General features: G+C 43.7%; 1 protein-coding gene across 4 annotated transcripts in view; it reads right to left on the reverse strand.

Moving 5' to 3' along the window:
• Positions 1 to 20042, reverse strand: part of LOC150090856 (uncharacterized) — a 187472-nt gene that overhangs the window by 78743 nt on the left and 88687 nt on the right. For 2 of the 4 annotated variants that reach the window (XM_090373128.1, XM_090373120.1), the window contains exon 6: positions 2981 to 19756. In XM_090373128.1, the coding sequence (XP_090229254.1) occupies positions 2981 to 19756 (16776 nt within the window). The remainder of the gene's footprint in view (positions 1 to 2980; positions 19757 to 20042) is intronic. The other 2 variants (XM_090373141.1, XM_090373134.1) reach the window with 2 other exon arrangements.

The raw sequence follows: 20042 nt of genomic DNA on the forward strand, positions 1-20042 counted from the left end.
TAAAGGACGCTAAGTTAGCCACACGGCCTAAGTGAGAACAGGCACATGTGTGGTAAGTAACCCTTGACGGGAAATCGAACCAGGAAGATGCTCTGAATTCACTGTCACTTTGCTGTCCTTTCACCAAAACTGTGTAAACGAAATCGCGCGAACACTGAAGAAAAACACGCGTTCCGAGTTTCATGCGTGCTGAAAGACGAACACGTTAAATTAGAAAACCTATAAAAATATTTTATTTTTTGAGAATATTATGCATTTGGTGTAATTATAGCAGAGCAAATTTTAAAAACAGAAAACGTTATTCTTTTTATTCGGTAGATTCTCGCCAACTAGTACTTTCACTGATAGCTTCATAGCCTTAGTTTGTCGTTTAATGTACACCTAACTTATAACTAGTTAATGCAGTGGTCACGGTAGAACAAACAACTTTTACTTCGCAACGAGTTTCCTTAGTAGTGCAATACCACGGCAACTCGATTTGAAGGGTTAGTGCAATGCCAGGACAGCTCGTGGTGAACCGTCTCCGCAATATGAGATTGATGTGCGTCTGGAATGGTGAATCACGAAATCGCCACCTCATTCTCAAAATCAAAGCGCTATTTAAGGATTTTATTTTCAGCTGTTGTAAGTTTAAATGTCATTTTGGATTCAAACGTTTTTCTTATAGATCTTTCAGACCTCTGAGCCGATTTGCTGGAGCTTACTGGGAGACAGAAAGCATCATCACGATTTTTAATCTTGTAACAGATGATGCTCATCTTGTGGTCGTTCTGATTGTATAGTTTTCTGAACGTTTCTAACTAATATAGAAAGTGATTGAATTAATGAAATGTAGGTCTCCAGAGAGAGTATCAGAGTTTTGTGATACTATACCATGCTATTATGATGTGACCTCTGAGTGAGGAACCAACCCAACATGATATTGTGTTAGCGGAGTGTTTAGAATAAGCGCTATACAACTAAGGCTAAGAGGCAAAATGATATTAGTTATAACTGTCTTTAGCCCTCGTGGTTAGTACTGTTGGTACACTGGTGCGCAAAACTTAAGGACCAACACTATTTCTAAATGTTACAACCACAAAATCAAACGAAACAGCCTGTGGCGATTTGCATAATTGTGACTGTTCAGTAGAAAGCTGGTGCATATGCAAAAATTTAAATCGTGATGAGAGGGCTCACATAAACAGATAAAAGCAGCAGTTCAGTAGTTATGTGCAAATTACTGAATGGTGAGCACGATTGTTACAGACGTTCGATTGGTTTCATACAGTGATACAGACAACGAAATGGCCAGTACGCAACATCTGGATGATTTTACCCGGGGTCGAATAATTGGGAAGGTCGAAGTGCGAGGAGTGTGGCTGCGGAGTTCGGTATCGCCCATAGCATCGTCTCACGTGCGTGGTCGGCCTTCAGAACGACAGGTACATACAGCTGTTCGAAGGACCAGTGGTGGTCGTCCACGAAAAAACAATGCCCAATGATCACCGCTATATACTCCTACAGGCCAAGAGGGACCGACACCAGACAGTGGGATCCATTGCAAACCAGGTGCAAGGACGCAGGATATCGCGGTTTACTGTGGCCAGGCGACTCCACAAAGGTGGACTGTTTGCCCGACGGCCAGTACGCTGTGTCCCTTTAACACCTGCCCGCCCATCGGAGACACCGTTTACAGTGGTGCATCGAACACAAGGACTGGACAGCAGCGCAATGGTATAAGGTACTCTTTACTGATGAGAGTAGATTCAGTCTCAGCATCGATTCTGGACTTCAGCTAACCTGGCGAGAGGTTGACACATGGTATTACCCCGCAAACATTACTGAAAGGGATCGATATGGCAATCGAGGTGTTCTTTTCTGGAGAGGAGTTATCTTGAATGGACGTACACAACTCCAGATGCTAAAAGGCGGTATGTAACCGGTGCACGCTACTGTACTGAAGTAATCCTTCCCCATGTGCGTCTGTTCCGAGGTGCCAATTGGCCCCGAGTTCATATTTATGGGTGATAACGCCACACCCCATCGCACTGCAGCTGTTGATGTGCTTTTGGAAAGTGAGGACATTGTTCTTATGGATTGGCCTGCCCGTTCTGCCGCCGATCTAAATCCCATCGAACACATATGGGACGCCTGGGGAAACACCTAGCGGCACGTCCACACCCACCAGAAAATGTTCACCAGCTGAAGATGGCGCTGACAGAGGAATGGACGATGTTACCGCAAGAACTTATCAACAACATTGTTCTAAGTATTGACAGGCGGTGCAAAGCCTGCATCGACATTAGGGGTGGCCATATCTCCTACTATGGACCACCTCTTCCCTTTGTTCCATCTTTGGCAGTGATGCATCTGTATCATCGCAGCCAGTGCTATGTTGCCATTTTTGAATAAAGTCCCTCTGTACCGTTTTGTTTCCGTTGTTGTGTCGGTGTTGTTTCCTTCATCATTTCTGTACCTCACGAGGTTCCTTTAGTATGCTTTTCCCATATCCAGGCCATTCCTATGAGAAGCTACAGGTGAAAACTTGGCTGGGCCTTAAGTTTTGCACACCAGTGAATAATCACCGTCTTTCCCACGCCGGACGGAAAAGAACTGAGTTCTAATCCCATTAATGAAGCGAGGAATTTTTGTCTTTTTTACAACGTGACTGAGTTAGCTTCTTTAAAATCCTGTTTAAAGAAAAAGTGTTTTCCACTTTGCCCGTAACCTGCCAACAGTCGAATACACTCAAATTTACAGATACAGTATGCTGATTCCTCGTGATCTTAGTTGCCTTTGCAAATTAAATAAAATAGTGTTCAACAACAATCGTAAATAATAAATAAAAATTGCAGTGATAGGAAATTTGCTTTAGTACAGTTCATGTAATTTGTTAAAATAAAAAAAAAAGAAAGAAAGAACCTCCTACAGCGAAACTATCGCAAGTAATTGATATAATAAAATGTTAAATATTGAAAATGATGAATGAAAAACTCACCTGACTGAGTAAGGGCCTGAGTTACCACCCTCGAGTTGGTTTCTTCCACTGTTGTAAAGAGGGTCTGTCCACCCACTGTGAAGGGGACGGTGAAAGTTGTGGTGGTGAAGAACGTGAGAACCACAGTCTGGCTTGGTTCGATGACAGAATCGGCCACTGCTGGAATCTCAGATAGAGGGGTCGAGATAGGGTTGGATGACGTCAGTATGACGTTTCTGTAGCTGGTGTCCGACCAAAATATCACAGGCACAGACGACAGCGTGGAGAACGATTCATACTGTACGGTATCAGTAGGCTGGATTAATTCTTCTGTAGGTTTCAATCGTCTGCTTACTTTTACTGTTAGGGGTCTCGTGCTGGTGGAGGTAGTGGCGCCACTCTGACCTGTACGTGTGACGACGACGAATTTTTGACGGCTGGAAGTGTCAGTTCGGGATGGCAGTACGAATTTCGAATTAGTCCTGATCGTTGGCTGCGGCTGTTGTCTTCTAACGGTGATCCTCAGACGCTTTTTGGGACTGGAGGGTGGTTGAGTCGGAACCTCGTCTTTACCTTCTGTGTCCTTATAGAGTTGTGATTCCGAATCCTGGATTGTTGTTCCGTCTGTGGAATCGTATTCATCGTTTACGTTTAACAGTGGTGGATGCTGTCCTATACTCCTACCAGTGTCTAAACCTTCTCGATGGCTTTCGGTATTGGCAAGAACCGATGGCGGTGAAGAATCGCTGGGCCTTCTGAGATTCACTGGACGAACTCTGACACGAACTCCAGGACGAGGAGCAATTGCTCTACTTCGCGCACTATTTGCGTTTCGTTGTACGACGGAACTCACAATTCTCAGAGAGCCTTTAGAAGTGGTGTCAATATCAGAGGTTTGTTCAGGGATTTCTGGTGTTGCGCCACTGTTTACGGGTTCAGCGTAAGAACCAAAGAGATTTACCTCAGATGGATAAGATGGCTGAATCGTTATTGAATGGGAGATTGCTCGATTGTCTTCGACATCAGGCACTTCTGGTTCCAATCGATTATTGTTGAATTCAGTTGCTGTGGTAGGAAGTTGGGTGGCTGTTGGCTGAATGTGTGGTCTTTCCAATACAATGTTTCTAAGTCCTTCAAAGTGAACTAGAGTGCGTAGTTCTAGATTAGCCTCCGTAACGGTTCCGGTGACGTCACGGGATCCAAGATTAATACTCTCTTTCCCTGGACTTACAGTCAAGAACCCTTCTCCATCGATGGTGTTAAAGAATGTTTGTTTTAAGAAAGGCTCTGCCTCAGTAACTGTATTTGAAATGGTCTCTGACCGTATCGATTGACGGGTGTTGGTTCCATCATAGTAGGTGTAGAAGTACGTAAAGATAGTGTAGTAGGTTTTAGGAAATGATGCGATTATATTAATATCAATAGTTTCATAAACCTTCTCTTCGGGAAAATCAGGATTTAACGGGATTTGTGGTTGGCTTGACTCTACCCTGCTGTCCTGAACACTTGCTGCTGGTCTTCCATAATAGACATCGTTGTTGAAGACCTGGATCTTCGAGGCCAGGTTAACCACCGTTGTCGTGGCTCCTTGTGCCCGCGATCCAAGAGGTATTACTGTTGGTCCATTTGGTTGATCCGTAAACCCTCCTTTAGAACGAATAAGGCCCACAACTTCAGCGTTTAGGGGTTCTACAAGTACACTGGACACGATAGCCTCTCTCGTACTGTATACAGTACTAGGTCCATTCAGAAAGGTGGTGTAGTATGTATATGTGGTATAGTAGGTTAAAGGGACTGGATGAGGGTATTCTTGAGACACCTTGTAATCTTCATACCTACCTGATGATACCAAATTAACAAATTCTGGATAGGGTGATGCACTATTAAAATTTTCACTTGCGTATTGGTCTTGTGAACTAACTGGTCCCCTGCCATTCACAGTGTTCACGCTGGGAGGAGACAGCGAAGGCACTGGTCGCCTAGTAACTACGAACCTCCCTCGTCCAGTTGTTGGGGCTCCTGGTCTTCGTAATCGGACGATTCTCCTTGGGGGTGGAGTGGTGTAATCTTCTACCTCATCTTCGGTACCATATGAGCTGGCATCTGGTGGTGGGTTGTGTAGTATGACAGGAGGGTTGCTTTGCCTTAGAAAGGGTCGATTGATTTCTCTAGAATAGTGGAACAGGGGTGGGTTGAGACTTTCAGTTGGAAGATCGTGAGGTGTTTGAGTTTGAACGACTGTTGGTCTATTTCTTCTGATGACCACTGGCCTGTTGACATTTGGCCCCGCAACTCCTGGCCTTACTCTTCGAATATAGGCCCGACGTGCAGGAGTTGTCTCCTCTTGATATCCATTTCGTCTTCGCAGCCCTGCTTCCTCCAAAACAGGACCTACTGGAAAAACAGATCTTGTTACATCAAGGTTACTTAGGTCGAGAACAGAGCTTTCTTCAACCAAAGGGATAGAGAAAGGTAGGGATTCATGCAACTCCCTTCTTAGGAAAGGATCTGAGAAATGAAAGTCTGAAAAGGGAGAGAAGATTTCCTCACCACGGAAAGATTCTGCAGGATTGTTCAGGTTCGATCCCCTGGAAGAAATTATCGCGAAATGACTTATTTGTGCTTCTGGAATATCTTCGTCTGCTGTGTCATCAGACTCGAATTCGGCATATGGATTAGGGGGAAAGAAGTATTCAGAATTTGCCTCGAACTGCAACAGTTTTCTCTTGAGGAATTTATATTGTTTGGTAGCACCTCTTACGTTCCCCTGCACAGAATCCTTTTGGACACCTACGGTTCCTTGTCCTTCATTTGGTGTACTCCCAGCTGCAAAATCAGTGAAATCGCTAGATGTGTGGAACTTATCTAAACTCTCTGTACTGCCATACGAACTAACAATGAAAGCATTAACCATAGTTACAGGTTCGACACCAGAGCTTTGCAACTTCATCGAATCAGCTCCATTGTTAATATGATTAATAGAGTGGAGTGGAGTGGTCTCAGTGGCAAATTGAATCACAGAGGTTGTGGGACTAATGCTTCTTCGGAATCGCGTTTGAAATTGGTGAGGGACAATTGGAACAGTAACCACTGTTACTATGGACACCACCTCCCCACCACTGACCGTTACAGCAACGGTAAGCTGAGTGGTTATAGATGGCATTATGAAGTAAGGTTGAGGAAAAAAATAAGGAAACTGCTGCGGAGGAAAAGCTGCTTGTGGAACTTTCACCATAGTGGTCTTTACTATAACGGATTCAGTAGTAGAAGTACTTGTAAGGGTCGTCATCACAGTCCTGCCATTGAAGAATACGGGCAATACCGTCGTTGATATTACAGTCTCTGTTGTCACATAAGAATTGGAAGAGGTAGAGAGTGAGAAGTCAGGATTTTGAGGTTGTCCAAAGGGATTCTGAGGTTGGCCAAAGGGATTTTGAGGTTGGCCAAACGGATTCTGTGGTGGTCCATAGGGATTAAAAGGCATTTGGAAAGGCATCTGAGGAGCAAAAGGATTCTGGCTTTGTTCTACCACTGTGTTATACAAAGTCGCAAGAGTGGTGAGCACTTGTCGGTCTGTTAATGTATCTGTTCGTGTTCCATATCCTATTTTGATAGCCACCAATCGAGTATTTTCGATCGCTGTGGTTGTTACTATGACTTCCGTCAAGGTTGTATGTAAGTCGGTACCAGATGCATCTGCATCTGGGATGCCTATTTTGGTAGAAACGAGCATCTTTGTGACTCCGTTATTCACCAGTCTAGTATACTGATCCGGGAGGAGTGTGCTGGTTGAATGTGCAGTTGTCGTGACTGTCGCAAAAGATGTCTTCTGACCAAGGTGGACTGGCAGTGTCTTGGTAGTGGTTATAACAGATGTCACAGTAATTGTACCAGTTTCAGCAAATAAATCTCCAGTGGTTTCCGCGGCAGTTTGATCCTCAGGTTCATTTTGTTTTACATCTGAACCAACCGACGGAAAGAAGGCGGAAGTTCGAGTGTATCTTCCAGTATTACTACTGCTGGAGCTACTGCTGGAGGTTGGTCTCTTTGCTCGTGGATCAAATGGGGGCCGTGGCCTACTTCCCCGAGATCTTGCAAGGGCAGGAAGAGGTAATGCCACCTTCTTACCCCCGGTAATTTCATTATCGTTGAACGAAGTCTGCAGGTAGGGTGTTCTTTCCTTTTCTCCACGTCCATTTCGAGGTCTTGAACTTCCTCTACTGTTGGTGCTCCTTTGAGAAAGTGAATTGTCTTCATCTAAAGTCTCCGTGTTCCCTTCTGGGTTGTACACATATGTGTTTTGGAATGTGGTAGTTAAAGTGAAGCGCCGCTTAGTGGACGCCTCTGTAGTCTGGCTCTCTATCGACTGCTGACCTGTCTCAAGTTCAACCGGCTTTCTTCTCGTTGGCGAAATAGCTCGTCGATTGGACTTGCTGACAGATAACCTGTTGTTCCTTGGATTGCTTTTACGAGGAGGAGGGCGCGCCAGTGAAGGTCTTGTGGTCGGTTGTATGCGTGTCCTTGATGGTCTTCTCAAGGAGGCTGCCGCTGTCTGTTGTGATACCGCCCGGACAACATCTTCACTGGCTTCAAAATCATCTTCCTCGTCGGTCGCTTTGTTTTCGCTTTTTTCTTCCTCCTTGTTGGTAGTCTGACCAAATCTTTTAGTCCTAAGAGGAGGACGCCTAAGGGATGTGGAAGGCTTCACTGCTTCCGATGTGCTTGTTGAAGCAGGTTTGCTATTTCTTCGCACAGATGAAGGCCCAGCTGATTTGCTCTGCGAATATCTCGAAGATGGCCTCGAAGGGTATTTTGGTGGTGTTCTAGTCGATGAAGGTGTTCTCGGAGTTGCGCGTGCAGACGCTGAACTTGGACGTGCAGACGCTGAACTTGGCCGTGCAGCGGATGAACTTGGCCGTGCATAACTCCTACCTCTTGTAGTCGATCTTGCGCTTGGAACGGCTGAATTTTGACCAAACCTCCTGGTCCCTGTATTACTCTTGGTGTCACTTCTTGCTTGATATCTGTTTTTCTCTGGATTTTCTGTCCTCCCAAACGTGCGTGGCCTTCGCTGACTTCTGATTGATGATGTGTTCGGTGAGCGTTTCACACGTTTTGGTTCAGAACCGAATTTCATTCTCTGAGCATCTTGAGGGGCTGGTTTCTTTCCGTAGTTCTGGTGGGAATTAATGCTAGACCCTGATAGGATGGTACGTGTTGGTGTAGGAATGATTAAACAGCTAGTTGGATACACTTCATCTCCATTTCTTTCCATCGGAGGCTCCTCGAAACTGTTTGCACTTGCTATTTTCCCTCCAGTCATCTGTTCGCTATGAATACTCCCAGAACAAATTTCAAATTCTGACGGCAGAATTATGTTATCTGTATATGGTAACGGTGAAGTCACGCTGTTCTCATTGTGTGGTATTATCTGACTGTATACTTCACTGAATGTACTTTGAAGGGTGGATAAATCTATGGGCTCAGTTATTATAGGAGAAATTTCTGTTTGGAGTTTGGACTGAATAGAGCTGCTTGTGGCACCGGATTCCATTTCGCTTTCAGTTGGTGAAGCATTTAAACCTTCCCGCTTACTATCGTTACTATGTGAAGTATCGCCAGAATTATTAGAGATTGACAGTGCATCCGCTGTGAAATGAACAGTGGATGGAATTAAGGACGATTGAAGAAACTGATCAACTCTTTTGGTATTAAGAACACTGGCGATGATTTCAACATCCGGATAACTGGAAAACACCTTTGTGCCTCTTATTAAAGGTTCAGTCGTAGAATTCATTCCTCCTTCAGCAATCCTAGATGTGGACCCCAAGATACTTTGGGTAACAACCCGGCCAATATTAGCATAAGCGCCACCTACTCGAGTTCCGAATATTTCCGATAATACCAACGTAGTAGTACCTTCGTGTGCTTTGCTACTGATAACACGAGAAGAGACAAGACCTGTTTTTTGTGTTTGTCGGGGCGTCGTTTTCCAAGATTGCCTTTTTGAGCTCGCGTAACCATTTCTTCTAGTGTGTAGCATTTCCGTATGGGAGGAAACCCGAGCTGTCTGAGCATACACACTTCCAATGTAAGTACCATGAATTTCGGTCGTGAAGAATATCACATGGTCCCCTTGACTACTACTACTCGTTACAGTTGATACGAGACCAGAGGGACGCGGTGGCAGAGTTGCTGTTGGATTAATATCTCCTGCTGACTTTTCCCATCTACGTGATACGTTGGGTAATATGCTAGACGTAGAGAGAGCTCGCTGTGCATAAAAACCATTGATGTAAGTTCCGTGAATTCTCGTTGTATAGCGGGTTGTTCTGCCGTTTCTAAGAACATCTGTAGTAAATGAGGTCACTAAGCCAGTTTTGCTTGTATTCTGTAGTTTGCTGGTTGGAAGAGCTGCTTTTTCCAGAACGGAATTGTTGCTAACTGGTATTAGATTGCTTTCTAAGTGTAGTGACTCAGAAATCATAGAACGTGTGCTTAATGCATGCGAACTCACTGTCGAAGATGTGCTCTCTGGCTTCACAGTGTTTTGTTCTTCGTGCCCTACAGTAAACACTGGAATCACTTGAGAGATGGTACTGGCTACGTGAGCATAAAATCCATCTACAAATGTGCCGTAGACATTAGTAGTCCATAGTGTACTGATGCCTTTGTTTACTTCCGTTGCCAACGATGAACTCAAGAAGCCTACAGGAAACCCTTGCTGAATAGTAGGAGGTGGATGCTTGATAGTAGAAGTTGTCTCTCCAACGTGAGCGTAAAACCCATCTACATATGTGCCATATATATTCGTTGTAAAGACAGTAGTGGTACTGTTTTGGATCAAACTGCTAACTTCAGAAGACAGCAGTCCAATTTTGTTGATGATTGGAGTTGGTCGAAGAGGATGATGTGACAAAGCGGCATCTATGTTGTTTTGCAGTTCTCTTGTCCTTCTTGTCGATTTTGAAGTGGCAGAATCATCCTTTTTTGGTTGTCCTTGCTGAAAAATCCTTTCATTTGGAATTAACACTTTGGGATGACTTCCTGAATCATCACTAAGCTCACTAAGATGATCCACATCTTCAATTGACATTAGCTTCCTTCTCATTGGAGAAACGGCAATCTCCTCATTCCCATCAGCATCTGTAGACACGATATTCAAAATATCCCTTGGGCGGCGATTAGGTTGGGAAAAGACGCGTGTTGGTATTACCACTTGAGACAACACCTCTGTGACGGTGTGTTCCCTACTAGATACAACAGGCGTTCCCCCTTGTAGCTGAGTAGTGAAATATGTGTAGGTTGAGTAATAGGTTACTTTTGTTGGAGTTACATCATCTGCTGGATGATAATGAGGGTGCTTAGTATGCACATGGTCAACAGGAACTACTTTAGATACAGACCTATGAGTGACTGGTTCGTAAGTGGAATACCTTGTCTGAACCCGATTCACTGGGACACTGGTTATGTATTGGCCCGATCGGTGGTAAGGAACTCTTTGTTCCCCAACATTAACACGACGGAGCGAAGTTCCAGTAGTGCCATAGCTCCTTGGCTGGCTTTCCGGTTGTGGTTCGTACGTCGAACTGCGAAAGTCTAAGTTATTGCTGCGAGCATAGTCATCGTTTCTGTAGCTTAGAGGGCGCTCAGTTACTCCATATATTCCTCTGTCTACGACAGTTGGACGTAGAAGAGTATCCGTATGGGTCTTCTTCCTGGTGTTTACAAGTGCAGTTCCATCTGTGTACCTGGTAGTGTGGAAAGTGTACACCGTTTGGTATGGCTCTGAAGGGTGTCTGGTGGCACGAGTGTAGTCCGGGATGTCGGCTGTTTCAGAAATTGTCACGCTAATTGGCTGGTATATAGTCTGGCGAGAGGTGGATACTGTTGCCCTCCCTTCTGGGTAATGGGTGGTGTAATGAGTGTAAGTAGTAGGCACAACACTTGGTGGATTCTCTCTATTGGCATTGGATCTCTGTCCAGATAGGCGGGCACCAAATTGGAGAGTAGTCTGGATATCGTTCACATTTTCTGCAGCTGTAGGTTCGGTGTCATAATTGATGTGTGCACCTTCTGCTAGTAAATCAGCTACTCCAAGGTCAGAAACATCTTTTATTAACAGACCGCTGGCCAAGTTGTTCAGCTCTTCTTTGAAAGCAATATGTGGTAATGGTGGAGTCCTCATGATGTCTGAGTCAGAGAATATCGCTGCGGGTATGTGTGATGATTCCCCAACGCTTGATAGCGATCCTACTGCTGTATTGGTGTTTATATAAAAGCCAACACCGTCTGCATTGGGTGCGCTAGTTTTCATTGATTCTTTACTGAAGGTTTCTGAAATGGCAACAGGTATATTATATTCCGCCTTTGAAAATCTGAACGCACTGTTTAGAGACAGCCCGTCGTCGATTCCTTTAACACCTACCTGCCTTCTCAGATCTCTTTTTACATGACTGTGTTGGATATTTTGTGCTCTAGGAATCCCATAATTTCTTCCCAGCTGATTATGAATGTCTCCACGTCCGGCACTGCTATCTGGATGATGTTTTGCACGTGTTGGCACCACTACATCAGAAAGTACTTCAGTTACTGTGTGTTTTCTACTATTAACAGTAGGAGTGCCATCTCTCATCATTGTAGTGAAGTAGGTATAGATGGAAACATATGTCACTCTAGTTGGATTAACCGGATCTCTGGGAAATTCCACTGTCTGAGGGGCTGACACACCACTGCTACTCTCTGGTTTATAGACTCTTCTGGCTGGAACAGCTTGTGGTTGTTTTGGAGGAGGGCGAACGTAAGTCTGCTTTCTGATGTAACGTGAGTCCTGATGAGTGCTACCAGATGTTCTAATATCACAAGTGGAGCAACCGGAATTTGAATTATGTCTGTGGTATTGGGCAGGTCTAAATGTAGGTTTATAACCAACATTCTGTCTGTGGCTATGGGTTCCTATATCTTGTCTTGGCTGATGGTAATTACTTTCCCTAGCATCTACTGAATATATTCTGGGGGGTCTTCTGTCTTCAACGTAGCTATTATATCTAGCAGGATGGCTAATCGCTGCACGTGTCTGTTGAGTGCCTGCAGCAAAAATTGTACGAGTCGCTGCAGCCGGCCTCTGTACATGGCCAACAGGAGCTCTGTTGGTGACTGTCTGATATCTCGTAGAAACAACAGGTGTTCCTCCTATATAGCGTGTTGTGTAGTAAGTGTATGTTGTATAGAAGTTACAGTTACCAGGACAGCTCTCCCTGGTGGTATAACGGGGTGAAGCCCTGTGAGGAACTTGAGATTCGTATGGTCTAGTAACGTATCTGGTAGAAGGTCTGGTAGGAACGATCTGTCTTTTGTCATACACAACAGACGTCTGGACGTCAAGACGACTGGTAACTGATGTACCTCCACCAGGTTTTAAGATCGTCGTAAAATAAGTGAAGGTTGTATAATAAGTAACAGGGGATGCATATTGACTACGGTGGACCTCTGCGCCTTCAGCATGAAGGTCCTCAACTCCCAAGTCTTTCACATCAGTAAGAAATTGATCCGGATAATTAGAAATTTCTCTTTTGTAATTATATAAAGACGGAGTTTCTTTTGTACTGGATTTAGCGTTAAAAACATCTGTACTGCTTGCTGAATATTTCGTGGTGACTGCTGCAGGACGTTCTACGAGATCTTTTGCTTTATATGTCAATATACTTTCTCCAGTGGTAAACTGTGTGGAGGCTGCTGCTGTAGAAGGTTCCAACTTATTCTGCTGATTAGTTTTGAACCCCGTTTGGTGCTTAGAATTTTCTGGAGTGAAGGATGAACTGAGACTTACGTGTATATCGCTTGATGGATCTCTTGTACTCAAATGTTCATCAGTGAAGGACGTGGAACTAGTAAAGTCTGTTAATGTCGATGAGAGAATTCGAGAAGATTCCTCAGAAATGGAAGATTTGATGAGAGACTCTTCAATTTTAGAAATGGAAGATTTGATGAGAGACTCTTCAACTTTGCTTGTAGAATATTCTGGGACAGTTGCAAGTCCAGCTGAACCTTCCGGAGTGGCTTTCACTAAACTTTGATCACTTCTAGTTATTACGCTTCCATCTACTCCCAACCTACTTCCAGTGATAACGCCCACTCCTGTTTGTTTTTGAGTTTGTAGTTGGTCTTTTTCACTTGTTTGTTTATCATCAGAAATACTCAACAGTTGTCTGCCGAGGTGTATGCCTTCATAATTGTCTTCATTTTGTAGATCTCTGGCCTTTCTGACATAGTGATCGTGAGGGGAACGTGTGGCAGTTATTGCTGTTCGTCGTGGAGAAGCCCGACTGGGCAATACAACGTCGGAGAGAACCTCAGTGACAGTGTGTTCTCTACTGGACACCACTGGGATACCGCTTCTCAGCATGGTGGTGAAGTATGTGTAAGTGGAATAAAAGGTCACACGAGTTGCACTGATGGGCTCTGCAGGATATTCTACTGTTTTTGGTAAATGATAATCTAACTGGGGATGGCGAGAAGGCGGTCTTCTGGGAAGACTATCAATAACATGACTTCTGTGTGACGGCTGCCTATGTACAGGAACAGCATACTCTGTAGCTACATAGTGGCTTCTTCTGGGTGCTGATTGTTTATAGGCAGGGACAGAGTCAACTACATAGTGACTTGGTCTGTGTGATGAGTGCTTATAAGCAGGGATAGCTTGTTTGGCAACGTAATTTATTCTTCTAGGAGTCGATCCTGCCGCTCTAAGGCCACATGTTGTGCAGTGCTTGTCTATTCCTGGTTTGTAAACGGCAGATCCAAAATTAGGTCGATAGGCAGTGTTACCTGCATATGTGTAAGTAAGTGGCTCATCCGAGGTTGGGTGGTTATGGTGGTTATGTCTCGGTTGGGCTATGGTATTGTAACGTATCGTACGAGTGGGGGAGACACGTCCGTGCGTTCGATATCTGGTTTCAACTGCTGGTATGATGTTCTGTATTGTTTCATACCTTGTGGTCACGTGCGGTGAACGTCCTTGAACGTATGACCTTGGATTGCTTTGTTGTCGGTAACCATAGCTTTGACGATGACGGTTATAAGGTGCGCGTGGGTTAACGGGTTGTTGGGTGCGATAAATAGGCAAAGTTTTTGCGGGTTTAATGTCTTTGATAAGGTTAGTTACTGAGGATACAACATTCAGTGAGCTGGTCACTCTGGATCCACCTCCTGGAAGAAGAATTGTGGTGAAAGTGGTATAGGTGGTATAGAAGGTCACAGGGGCTGGTGGTAGAGTTTGAGCATGTATACCAGCTCCTCCTGCTTCTAAATCAGGGACTTGAAGTTTTTCCACATCTATAAGTTGTCTTGAGGGTTCATTTCTTTTGATGGAATCGAGAATAGTAGTTGATGGTATTGTGAGAACCCCTGGAAGTGGTTCAGTTGTCTTGGTAGTTTCTTCTAGGACTGAAGCAGATAGTGCAAGAAAATCTACATTTGATTCTGTTATGCCAGACTCCCTGGCAAATGTACTGTCTGGAATATTCGAGGAGGACTTCACAGTTTTGCTTGAAATGAGTTGTGTTAAAGTTGGAGTTCCGTAGCTAGTCTCTGAGAAAACAGAATCAATTTGATCGGAGGTTAATATTCCAGTGGTTGTCTTGGAGTTGACGTTATTGGTAGCAGTAACTTCGGTTTGACTCGGTTCAGAAATTGTCTTGGAGCTGGCAGATACAACTGGATTTGTAATCGATTTTACAGAAACTGTCTCGGAATTTGCAATATTGGCAGAAATAACTTTAGCTGAAAGTGCTGCTTCAGGAATTATCATATAGCTAAGAGTCTTACTTTTGCCATTATCAGCTGTTAGAGATGCTTCAGGAATTATCATATAGCTAAGAGTCTTACTTTTGCCATTATCAGCTGTTAGAGATGCTTCAGTAATTTGATGAGCACTGGAATATTCAGTTGTTTGCACAGAACTCTCACTTACGGCGTTCTTCGCAATGTTTTGTTTCACTTCTGCGTCGGAAGCATAACTAGTAAATATGGAACTATCTGAGGTATGGATTATGGATGAGTGTAGAGATGATGCTGTTGGTACACTTATTTGGGTGTCTTGGACACTGAAAGGAGTGGTTTGCATAGGTTTTTCTTTTATATTTTGAGAAGGTATTCTTGAAATATCCGCTCTACTTACAGCTCCCGTTTGCTCAGTAAAGATGACATTGGTTTCGTCGATGGCAGTGGTCTTAGTAATAAGAAAGTTACTGGACGGAAACGTTTGAGTCCTTTTGGCCTCACTGTCTTTGGAAGACAATGGGAAATTCTTTTCGCTGTCGTTTGTGCTTACCTCTTCTAGTTGCACGTCTGTTACTTGAAGTTCGTGTTCTGACAGAAGACGTCTACCTGTAAAAACCAATCCTTCCAGATGATTCTCTCTCTTATATCGTATTCGTTGTCCAAATGAATGAGGCAACGCCCTCTGGTTGTAATATCGCGCTTGTTGAACAGAGAGGTCATTAGGAGCTCGTGATGGAATCACAACATCTGACAATACCTCAGTGACAGTGTGTTCTCTGCTAGAGACAACAGGTGACCCACTTCCAAGGAGGGTAGTGAAGTAAGTGTAAGTAGAGAAATAGGTGACCCGAGTTGGGGTTACGGAATTGGTGTATTCTACAGTGTTGGGATGAGAAGGGTGTATTGTAGGGGGATGTTGATACTGGGCTGGAACTCTTGCGACGTGTGTTTCTATCCGGCGAGCTCCTCTTACAGGTTCGTAGTTCACGTAGCGAGTGCTTAAGTGATCTATGCATGTAGTACAGGCCACACGAACGCATGTTGGACACACGTGGTCATTGTAGTAATGAGTTACACGCGGTACAGCAGTGTATGGCTCTTGATTATAAACGTGGGTGACTGACGGTCGCCGAACTGTTGTAACTATAGGTACACGGGCAACATTAGTGACTGTCTCTTTTCTTGTTGTCACTAGAGCAGTTCCATCAGTATATCGAGTAGTGTGGTAGGTGTAGGTGGTGTGATGGGTTCGAGTGGGTCCCACAGGTGGATGAGTGTGGATAGCTACAACATCTGGGGTCCTCCTTTCAGTGATGGTAACACTGATGACTTGAGGGACTGTCTCATATCTCGTAGACACCACTTCCCTTCCTCCTACAAAACGTGTGGTGTAGTAAGTATACGTATTGTAGATGGTATCAGGTCCACAGCAATCGCCCTGGTGTATATGTCCTGTGGGTCTGTGTGTGTGAGTGTACGTATGCACGTGAGGTGGACGCGTTCTTGTAACACCAATATGCTGTTCAGGTGGTGGAATTACTGTAGAATCCACCTCTAGATGACTAGTGACTCTTGAACCGCCACCCGGTATAAGGATGGTGGTGAAATATGTGTAAGTAGTGTAATGTGTCACAGGGGTTGCAGCCACCCTCCGTCCATAAGCTTGGGCCTCCGCAACTTCCAAGTCGTCATCTACATATTTAACCTGACGTACTTTGCGAATTACCGGAGATGGTTCGTTCAAGGCACTAGTTTCTGTAGAGGGAAACAGAGTGAGGGTAGGTGAGGTTGTGTCTGTCTTCAGAGACTCCTCCAAAAAACTTGCAGCAACGGTGAGAGTGTCGTCCATGTTTTTATTACTAGAAGGAACAAGCGAAACCACTGTCGTGTGACTAGTAACAGAAGTCGTGCCATCACTGACTAGCGTAGTAAACAGAGTATAAGTCAAATACTCTGCTGTCGGAAGAGAAGGCTGAATAGATGCACTTTCATCCACTCCAACTGACAACCACGTCACAGAATTCCCTATACTGCTCTTCAAAACCGTGTCTGATACATCACTAGATGACTCTGGCAGCCCAGCAACTTCAGCGCTGCTTCTGCTGCTGATAGATAAAACTCCATTTTGAAGCGAGTGAGTTGACCGTAGGGTGTCGATTTCTTCTTGAATGCTGAAACTGCCTTGTATTGGTTTTTGTGACTGCTGTGACAAAGTACTGAGTTCTGCACTGTTTACATCGTCCCTTGTACTCTGCAAAAGCTCGTGATTTACTGCCGTCGATGATTTTAAATTTAGTATTGAGGAAACTTCAGAATTAGTAATCTGATGCTGAACGTTAAGAGATTCAGCACTCAACATTTGAGAGGATTCTAATGGAGATGTGAATAAGGAATTTAGGAAAGAAACTGGAAGAATTTTAGGAGTAATCAATGTCCTGAGATCCTCAATACTTGTAAGTTCCAGACCACAATTTTCAGAGTCACTGCATGATTTGTCTACTGACGAAACAAATGATTGACTAGTAGACGGGCCATCGTTCCCATATTCTACGCTAGAACGAGTGTCTTTGCTGCTTATTACGAAGGTGCTGTCACCTTGGACTAAGGTTGTATAGTAAGTGAGTGTCGTATAAAATGTTGTTGGCGTTGGATTTACGGAGGTCAAAAGGTCGAGTGTTTCGCTATTGGACAGTAGGCGATCGCTTGTTTGTATATCAGCAATAGTGATGTCTTCACCAGATGATTTAACTGCATCCATCGAAGGCAAAATAAATCCTGTAGTGATAAATACTTGACTTTTTGCATCGGGATCGATACTCGACGAGTCTTTAGTACTAGAGAGATGATCAGTTAAGAAAGTTGTATCATCAGTTTTGAAGCTGGACATGAGAACATTTTCCCTTTCTTCTATTTCCTTAACTATATTAGAAGCTATCATTCTCATGTTATCTTCTGAATTGGCACTAAATGTAGCTTCTGTTCTCGGGGAATCTTCAAGGATTTCTGTTGATCCAATAGGGGTAGTGGCAATCGAAGAAGTGTATTTTAGGGCAGCATCATCCAACGATGACTGCAAAAGCGGAACAGTAACATCGTTAGGTAAATGGATTTCATATTCAAAGCTAGACGTTACAGAACTTGATGAAACAGTCGTATCTGTGGTTGAAGGTAACACATCTAGCGAAACATCGGATGACGATACAACGTAAAAGATACTTGAGGTGCTTTGTACAATGTGTGCGTATGTGCCTCTGATGTACGTCCCTATAATGAGCGTAGTCCAATGAGTGGTTGCAGTTTCTTCAACTTTTATTCCTGTTATTGAACTCACTAAACCTGTGGGATATGGCAAGTGACTCACGCTGTTCGATGTTAACGATAGGGACACCGGCGTTTTATAATCTTCCATAACTTCAGATCTATGCTTACCAGATTCACTTTTCTTGCTTCGAATATGCTTTTCTGCTCTCATTTCATTTGGCACTTGTCTTTCACTTAATTTGGCAATTATTTCTTCTGTTTGATTGCTCTGTCCTTTAGATGTTGCTGTTTTTTCATTTTCGGGAATTTTGGCACTACTGAACGTTTGGCTTTGTCTAAATTTGGCTCCAGTACTATAAGTTGGCTTCAGTGGCACGACTTCTGGAGAGTATTCGATATGATCGCTGCTCACCACGGTTGAAGCTGTCTGGGATGGCATAAACACAATCTCTGTTCCAGAAACGGTTGTAGTAAACTCAACAAAGCCAAAAAGAGTCACTTTCTTTCTATTCTTACCGTCTTCCAAACTGTCTGTAGGCTTTGTCGATGCCACTTCTTGTCTGAAAGAGGACTCGTTAATTTTGTTATTCTCTCTTGTATCTATCCACAAAGAGGAAGGTGAAGTCTTTTTGGTAGGTGGGAATTCATTGTTAAAGTCATAAGACGAAACTCTCCGATCCAAAGTCCGTCCTTTACTTTCGGTCAGTGCGGATTTCTGGTTGTGATTATCATACACAAAAGTTCCTCCTGTATCTATTCGTCGTGCCTTTAAGGTCGAAAACTGTACGGCTCCGCCTTGTGCAGAAAGCAAATCCGGGTAAGCTGTGGCTGTGTTATCGCCAACAGAATGTACTTTCCCTATTCTACCCACTGTGTTGCTGTCGGCTTTGGCAATAACTGCTCCGTCCAACTCTCTGTGCGATGATAGTCGTGTTACAGGTTCTGTAAAACCATAACGAGTTCGTTTATTTGGCACAACTTTGAATGTACTAACTGTTTCATCCAAAGGTACATGAGTCCTCTCGGACTCCTGCATTACAAAGGATGGACTCAGTTCTCTAAAACGAATTGGTAAATTGTCAACTTTTACATCGACTATATCTGAAATATCCTTCGCTTCAAATTTCTTCTGGTGATCCTTAGAATCCAGTGAGCGCTTTTGATTTCCAAAAAAGACAGGTGAGTGTTCCGGTCCTAATGAGAAAGAATCGGATCCGTTTTTCTTAAATGAATGCTTAGCATGGGGAACTTCCGGTAACCACACAGCATTGAAACTAGGCAGGTTCAATTTCTGGTGTTTCTCTTCTGCTGTGGCTGTAATTTCTGAGCTAAGAGAAGAAACCGGCTCATTCACTGCTGTTTGGTAAATTTTGCCAGAACTCAGTGAGCCGAAACTTTCTGTTCCACTCTTTGTGTCAAACAGTCCTGGCATCATTCTTGTTTCAATTTTGTCCATGACTTTATCTGCATAATTTAAAGACTGAGAATCGTAATGACTATAAAACTTCTCATTTTCCTTCTTGTCATCAGGAATTTTCAAAGGTTCTTTAGGCACTTTTGAATCTTGTTCCGGAAGGGATGTCGGATCTTTATAGGTCCCATAAAATCGGCCGTTTTCTTCAGGAACTGTTTGATTTTGATTCTCTATTCTACTTTCACTGTCGGGATTAAAAATCTGTACGACTGCCGAGATGTCAGAAAATTCCTTAGAGCTAGATGTTGTAGGAACAATCGACCAACTACCCGTGCCGTCATCTGCCCAAGTGGATGTGAAAATACCATCAGAAACCTGATTAATATTAACTACAACCTAACTAACCTCATAATGTAATGCTATAAGGGTAGTTCAAATTAAATTGAAATATTGCGATGTGGCTCTATATAGAAGTTAAGAGCCGTGACTATTTCTTTGATTATACTAAGGTCCAATGAATCCAAATGTCACTAATGATTATTAATATAAGATTTAACTTATTGGGTTTCATTTCATTTTCTAAACACGTCCGTTAATGTTTAATTCGAACTTCCCTTCTTTACAACA

Source organism: Mastigoproctus giganteus, chromosome 1 (assembly GCF_048544385.1).
Source record: "Mastigoproctus giganteus isolate SK-2022 chromosome 1, ASM4854438v1, whole genome shotgun sequence".
Taxonomy (NCBI): domain Eukaryota; kingdom Metazoa; phylum Arthropoda; class Arachnida; order Uropygi; family Thelyphonidae; genus Mastigoproctus; species Mastigoproctus giganteus.